The following is an 8,070-nucleotide window of genomic DNA, read 5'->3' on the forward strand; positions in this document are numbered from 1 at the left end:
AAGACATTATGGTCCCCAAATCCACCACTGGTTTATTTTCTACTTGTTTCTTAATAATTTGTTGGTGGTGAAAATGAACGCTATCAATTGAAGGATTTTGGGTTTGCTTGTTTTGTAGCTTTGTGGTTGGTTGGCCAAACCTTTTATATAGTATTCCACTATTGTTCAAAACATAAATAGTACTTTTGGGAGTGAGGGGACAGGTGATCCTGCAGATTCCCAAAGAAAAGGCAAAAAGGCAAAACATGGCCAACATTATCCATTTACTTTTCAGATTTACTGAGTGAATATAATTTTCTTTACATAAACATTTGATCTAAATCACTTTTGTTGTTGATGTTGCTGGTTGTTTGGTTTTTAATACTAGAAACAGAGATTCAGTTTGAAAGATACCCTGAAATCTTAAGAGTAGCATACACCAATCCCTCCCACTCTCCACCCAAAATCTAGTTGGTTGAAATGAGCAGAATGATCCATTTTTCCATTTTAGGTGAGCAGATGTTTATGAAAGATCTTAGGACTGTTTGCCTCATTTATCAGGAAAATTTACAAGGGAAGAAGCCATTAATCGAATTTCTACTTGTAAATATAAGAAGACTAGTACTCAGGTTCATATACTTTTAACATGACCTTGTTGAAAGAAACGTTAACAATTCCAAAACTAAATTAAACGAATTTTAAGTTTTTTTCTCCCAAAAGCATAAAAATGGAGACGATCTTAACAGGGAATTCTTAAAAGGTAAAAACAACTCTTCCTTGTACTAGTCCTTGGGTAGTTACCATACAACAGGTTCTTCTTTTTGTTAGTTTCTTTGAAAAGGGATTTTTGGTCCCAAGTCTGTTCCTGCTTAGTATCTGCTCTGGCCTCCTCCTCTCTCCATGCGGCCTCCTAGACGGCCTCCGCCCCTAGGCACCCTGCAGCCCGACCGGCTGTAAGAATCACGCCGGGGAGGGCATCCCCTTTCCATGGACAGAGACAGCCCACGATCTGGTCTGCCCACCCGGTCTCGGCCCCTCGAGTAGCGGTCGCTCCGACCATAACTGCTGCTGTAACTGTCGCGGCCGCCACTGTAGGCATCTGGTGAGCAGCCCCGGTACTCCTCGTAGCGGCCTCCTCCTCCGTAAGATGGCGGTGTCCCCCGTCCCGGGGCGCCGCCGCGCAGGTCTCCGTAGCTCTCAAAGGGCTCTCGGTAGGAACCTCTGCTGGGATGATCCCCGTAGTCACGGTCGCGACACCCGTAGCCGTCTCGGTCGCCGTAGCTTCTCAAGGGATAGTCGTCCCGGACACTGGAGTGGCTGTATTCGCGGTGGGTGTACTCTCTCGGCGAGTGGGCAAAACCCCGGGGTTCACGGTAGTCTCGGCTCGAGTAGCTGTCTCTGGACGAGTAGCCCTCATCCCGCGGGCCCAGGTAGGGGTCGCGGCGCGGGGGCGGCGGCTCTCGGCGAGGTGGGCCTGAGTAGCCGTCTCGCCCCCGCATGGCCAGGGCCCTCCCGCGCATTCCACCGCCGCTGCTGCGGGCCAGACCCGACGGCGCGGCCCTCTTCGGGGGTGGGCCGGCCCTGCGTGGCGGCGGCGGCCCGCGCTTCATGGGCATCGGGGCCCTGGAGGGCCGCAGGTCGAAATCTCCCGCGTAGCCGCCGTCGTCATCGGGCCCGCCCCGGGAGGGGGAACGCCGCGGGCCGCCGCCACCACCCCCGCGGGTTCCGCGCAGGAACCTCGGGCGACCGCGGCTGCGGGGAGGCGGCGGGCCCCGCCGGCTGCTCTCGAACGCCGGTTTGGTGGCCTGGGCCACCTTGATGGCCTTACCATCCAGGGACTTGCCGTTCATGTCTCTGGCGGCGGCCTTGGCGTCTGCGGGGCTTTCGAAGGTGACGAACGCGAAGCCCCTCGACTTGTTGGTTTCTCTGTCTTTCATCAGAAGCACCTCGACGATGCGGCCATACTTGCCAAACTCGGCTTCGAGGGCTTTCTCGTCGGTTTCGAGGTTGAGGCCTCCAATGAACAGCTTCCCCGGGCGATCCGCTTCAACCATGTCTGCCGGTGGAACGGTCGGTCAGTGGCGGTGGGAGGCGATGAGGCGGCGCCAGTCGAGGCCTTCGAGCTCGCTCGTCGAGGGCGGCTCCTACCGGTCGGGCGGCGCGTAGTGGCTGAGTCCCCGGAACCGCTGCCTTAGCCCGCTGCAGGGCGCGCCCCTACTGCCTGTGATTGGTCGGCTGTCTCCGGAGGGCAGATTCGCCGTCGGGAAAGTCGGCAGTTTTGTGTCTCCTTTTTAGTCTTTAACTTCCTATTCACCTGACCCGGGCTTAACGGCTTTAATGGCCTCCTGAAAGCTCAGGGAAAAGCCGTTAGGTGGAAAAAATTTTTTTCTATTACTTTTAATGAGAACAATTATAATGATCCCAAACCTAAGCTACTCAAACCATTTTCAAACAGAAAAAAAAGTACGAATTTTAATTATTACTAAAATTATTGTTAAAAATCATTTTTCAGTTATTGAAAAATAGAGTAATAACAGTTTACAAGTTTAAATTTTATCTCACTGATCTTTTAAAAATAATCAGCTTTTAGCCGTTTTCGATCCTGTTTTGATTTTATTTGGTGCTATTGTCTTTATTCTTTCTACATTTATTGGATTTATTGTTTATATTATTCTCTTCTAATTTTTTAAATAAGGCACTTAGCACATTAAGAGTTTAAAAAATATTTCTTCTAATTGTTATATTTAAGGTTAACACTTATTCTCTATGCACTGGTTAATATCATGCCTTGAGCAGTTATATATGTTGTTTTCACTGTTGTTCAGTTCCTAATATTTTCTCATTTTTATTATTTCCTTTTTGGACCATGTATTAAAGAAGTATGTTTGTAAATTTTCAAACATATGTACCTGTTGGTTATTTTTTAATATGCTCAGTACGATATCCATTGTTTTTCATTGAGACCTATTATAGTGTAATTAATGTTCCATATATACTGAGCAGAAAGTGTATTCTCTAAATGTTTGACAAAGTTCTTTCTTATTTTGTGATATTTAAATCTTCCCTTTTCTAACTTATTTTTTATTTGATAGAATTGGCAAACACTAGCACTGTCTTAAAATTTACCATAATTGTGGATTTGTAAATTTCTCTTTGTTTTTATGTCTGGTTTTTCCTTCATGTAATTTACGGTTATATTTTGAGATATTTAAAAAATGAGAATTGCTACGTATTCTGGTGAATACCTTTTTTATGTAATGATCCTCATTATTCGTAAAAATCTGTTTTCCTTAGTCCATTTTGTGTGACGCTTATATCTTTCAGTACTTTTGCGATTTCTTCCTAAATCTTTGCTATCAGCCATGCCTTTCCCTCTTCCTTTTTTCCATCTTTCATGCCTTTTCTTGTAGTAAGTGATTTGTCTTTGTTTCTTTTTCCTCTACTATGGAAGAAGTTATGCCTTCTATTTCTACTTTTTTGAATGACTGCCCTTAATGTTTTTATTGAATGCTAACTTAAAAATGCTGTCTATAAATTTACTTATAAGATCAATTTACTTTATAAGTAAATACTTTATAAGTTACTGCTTGATTAACTTTTACATATGTGTATATCCATGTAACCATGACCCACATTAAAATCTATAACATTTCCATCACTCCAGATGGTTCACTTGTGCCACTTATTAATCAAATCTGAGATATGCTCTCCTGGCACAATAAGACCAGATATCCACACCAAGGTGTGCAGCAGGAAAAAGGAGGGCATTTATTTGCAGGGCTCCAAGGAAGACCAGGCAGCTACTCTTAAATTCTGACCTCCCTGATGGCTTACAGGTAAAGATTTTTAAAGGAAAATGTAAATTTCAGGAAAACAGAAGTTACAGGCAAAATCATAAGTCAATACATGGAGGTTACACATTGGTATTGGCCCAAAAGAGAGATATCTCTTGAAGTGGGGGGGCTTACAGGTCATAGGTAGATTCAAAGATTTTCTGATTTGCAGTTGGTGAAGGAAGAGAATTTGCAATCAGCAGAAAAGAATGAGCTTTGGCTCCTGAGTGTGACTCCATCCAGGCCCCCCAGGAAGATATTTAGAACAAAAAATGATTGTCAGAGTTTAGTCCTCAGTTCCCTCTTATCTGAGGTCTACCTGCCCGTGGAATTGTTTGGTGGGATCCGGGTTTCTGAAAGACAACTCGAGGACATATGTTAAGACATTATATTTAGTGTCTATAGGGGAACAAAAAATCTCCTGACTCTAACTTCTATGGTTATTGTTTTAGGTTCCTATTACTTTCTTGCTTATTAATTTCCTTATTCATTTAAGAAATTTGATGAAGTTCCTTCACTTCATTCCTCAGGGCTAGCTAGGTGCATGGAATTTCCCTTAAAGGAACTCCAGATTTTCCTCTATTTCCATATTTGTGGGGGAGGGGTTGCACAGGCCCCTAAAACAGGGTCTCTGCTCTGCAAAAAAAATGATAGGATCAAGATCAAAGTTTGGGCGAAAATTGGAACGCTTACATGGGCTTTATGTGAAATGATTGTGTCTCTTTTACCTGAATGTATTTTGGGAATGGATATTGTGGCTGACTGGGGAATGCTTCCCTACCTAGTGTTATAAAACACAAGGCATATAAATTCCACCTTTAAGCAATATTGATTATATTTGCTAAATAGGAAGGAACAAGATTGTTCAAGCCCACACAGTGTAGAATAAAACCTGAAGTGCTAGGATGCACAAATTCTGTGTACAATGGACCCGTGTGGAGGGTAGATTAGGGCTTGTGGCAAAAGCCTGGAGGGCCTCCAACCAACAACTACAGGGACTTTGAAGTGGAGAATTTACATCTGAGTCGATTACTAGCTCAATCTCAGACATTAATTGAAACTGCCTCATGACTGAAGAAAATGTAATAATCTTATTATCTTAATTAGGATAGTTATTGTCAAAAGCACAAAAAGAATAAGTGTTGGTTAGGATGTGGAGAAATTAGAACCCCTGTGTAGTGCTGGTGGGAATATAAAATGGTACAGCCACTATTAAAAATAGTATGACAGTTCTTCAAAAAATTAGGAATAGAATTACCATAGGATTCAACAACCCTATTTGTGGATATATAACCAAAAGATTTGAAAGCAGGTTCTTAGATATTTGTACACCCACACGTGTAGCAACAGTATTCACAATAGCCAAGAAGTGGGAGCAATGAAAGTGTCCATTGACAGATTAATTAATTTAAAAATGTAGCATAGTCAGCCCTCCATATCTGTGGGTTCCGCATTTATGGATTCAACCACCTGAGGATCAAAAATATTTCACAAAACACTGTGTATGTACTGAACATGTACAGACTTCATTTTCTTGTCACTGTTTCATAAACGATACCTTGTAAAAACATTTCTATAGCATTTACATTGTATTAGGTATTATCAGTAATCCAAAGACGATTTAAAGTATATGGGAGAATATGTGCAGGTTATATGCAAATACTACATCATTTTATATCAGGGACTTAGCATCCCTGGATTTTGGTTTCCTTGGTGGTCCTGGAACCAATTCCCCATAAATACCAAGAAACTATTCTATATACACATAATGAAATATTATTTAGCCTTAAGGAAGGAAATTCTGACATATACTACAACGTGGATGAACCTTAAGGACATTATGCCCTGGAAGCTCTCCAAAGCCAGCCTTTTCGGGATTTTTATGGAGACTTCATGACACAGACACAACTGATTAAGTCAATCTATAGCTCATTTCCCCTCCCTGGAGGATGGGGTGTGAGGCTGAAAATTATCCATCTCTAATCATGGCTTGGTATTTCTGGTGACCAGTGGCCATCCCAAAGCTATCCAGGAGCCTGCCAAGAGTCACCTCAATAAAACAAAGGGTACTCGTATCTCCCAGGAAGTTCCAAAGGTTTTAAGACCTCTGTGTCAGTAACTGTGAGCAGAAACGAAACATATTTCTTATGCCACAATAGGAATACACCACTAGGGGAGCAGGTAGATTCTTTTCCCCAGGACTGACTTTGGAATATTGTGAGGAGGTGTCAGATTCTATTCTATGGATAGTACCCTGTGAATAGTTCTCAAATGACCAGCAGAAAGTTGTTTGGTTTATAAATAGCAGTTTCAAGGTAAATGGACAGCACCCTATTTGGAAGACCACCTTTATGTTTGAAGAACATAAAAACAAACCAGTTTGATGGGAAACATTATGTGTTACTTTCCTTATAGTGATGGAAGAATTGAACAAAGATAAAAATCCCCTGCTTGAGTTTTCACTGCTCTGTGGATGGTGACCAGTGGCCTGACCATATGGCCACACAGAAAGCAATGGAAAACTGCCTATTAAAGGCATACCCATAGGAAAACCAGCAAGGGAATTTGGGGAGGAGTGCATTAAGGTAGAACACATTGATACCCAACAGAAGAATACATTTGTAGGTTCAGCAGGTGACTGCAATTGACCAGTAGATACCCCAGTATGCTTGCTTGAAGTGGCCACCTGGGTCCATGAAATGAGGGGACACTGGGGGCCTGCAGCAATGTAGAGATGGATTAACTCTAGACATATTCCTGTTGCACCTCTGAAGCACAAAATACCACTAAAAACTGTTTTGTCTTCCAAAAATAAGAGACAGACACTGCAGATGGCTGTGTGTCAACAGTTCCTCTAGGAGAAGACCTTGAACAAGCTGGTAGGTGGGATTGATGCTGGTTATGAGTGGGTCTTGACAGGAATAGACACTGGACTTGGCTTTCCTTACCCAGTGATAGATGCAAATGTTCAGAGAACAGTCAAAGAATCAGAATATAAGATATTGCATCAATTTGTACTACCAAGTAACATTTCTTCAGACTGAGAAATGCCTTTCACAATCTATAATTTCAAGAATGGGCAGAGAGATATTTTCCTCAGAGTAATACAATAATTCAATAGAGAATTGGAATGGGCATTTGAAACACTGGTTGCCTAAAATGGAGAATATAAAAGCATGAAGAGCTGGCTTACACGCCTTTGCAAATGTGTGCTCACACTCAACAAGGAGACAAGAGTCTCCTAGATTCCTGGTTTTCTGGTAGATCAGCAGGCTAGGGAGTGGGAGAAGATGCTGGTATGACGATGCAATTTTTTCCACAGGAAAGGTGACTGATGACTATACTTTCTTCCCCATGTCACTTTAACTTTGTTTTTCCTACTTCATGGCCACAGGCTCAAGGCTGCAACTGCAAGTGCTGAAGGCAGTGATGATTCCTAAACAATAAAGTATAGCTGCATTCTAAACTTTATGTCAGAATTCCTATGGGCCTGATGGGGCAGATTGTGCCTTCACCTCATCTAGAAATAATGGGATTGACTGTGAACGCAATTATATTGTCTAATGGTAAAAATAGCCCATTTATATAACTATTTAACACTACCTATATGAATGGTAGTGGGCTGATGGAGAGGTACTTACTAGATTAGTATTGCTGCCTGCAATTAGACCAGCACAGTGGTTGAACCTAATGTCCCTTCCAAAGGTGGAAAATTTTGTATAAATGGAGAGAAGGAGAAATAGTAGATGAGGATAATGCAACAAATAAATGGGTTCTGTAATGAGGGAAACTCAGTAGTACTTTAACACCTTGAAAGAGGCTCAGAGCAAAAGATGTTATTATCTTTTACTCAGTTATATCTGATGCCTCGAAGGGTGAAACCATCTATTGCTGACACCACTCCTGCTATTAGAACTAGGCAGGATCAAATGAAACCCTGCAAACTGGAGTGACCTCATCCCAGGAGACATTTTCATGAAATATGATAATAGACGGAACTAATTATTAAGGACTGAATGGGACTCTACTAGTATGCCAGCATTTTTTGACTTTTTATTTTTTAGTTACATCTACCATAATGTAATATTGTTTTACACTTGCATTGTTGGTAAAAATGATAATACCAATATCGATAGTCAAATGAATTGGAAAAAATGAGTTAAAAGCCTCCTATTCCTATACCACACTCCTTCCTCAAAATGTTGCTCAGACAGGCGATCCTTTTGCTATAAAGAATCCATGGTCAAAGACCAAGGGG

The 8,070-nt window shown here is 42.0% G+C and overlaps 1 protein-coding gene across 1 annotated transcript; it reads right to left on the minus strand.

The window, feature by feature from the left end:
• Window positions 1-246: 246 nt before the first annotated feature.
• Window positions 247-2,195, minus strand: RBMXL2 (RBMX like 2). Its single transcript, XM_023189975.2, has one exon. The coding sequence runs from the start codon at window positions 2,031-2,033 to the stop codon at window positions 849-851; it is 1,185 nt and encodes a 394-aa protein (XP_023045743.1). The 5' UTR covers window positions 2,034-2,195; the 3' UTR covers window positions 247-848.
• Window positions 2,196-8,070: the final 5,875 nt, after the last annotated feature.

Source organism: Piliocolobus tephrosceles, chromosome 13, assembly GCF_002776525.5.
Source record: "Piliocolobus tephrosceles isolate RC106 chromosome 13, ASM277652v3, whole genome shotgun sequence".
In the NCBI taxonomy this organism is placed as follows: domain Eukaryota; kingdom Metazoa; phylum Chordata; class Mammalia; order Primates; family Cercopithecidae; genus Piliocolobus; species Piliocolobus tephrosceles.

What these genes read in the sequence shown, in the direction of transcription:
- RBMXL2 (XM_023189975.2), bottom strand. Translation starts at nt 2,033, where the DNA reads ATGGTTGAAGCGGATCGCCCGGGGAAGCTGTTCATTGGAGGCCTCAAC.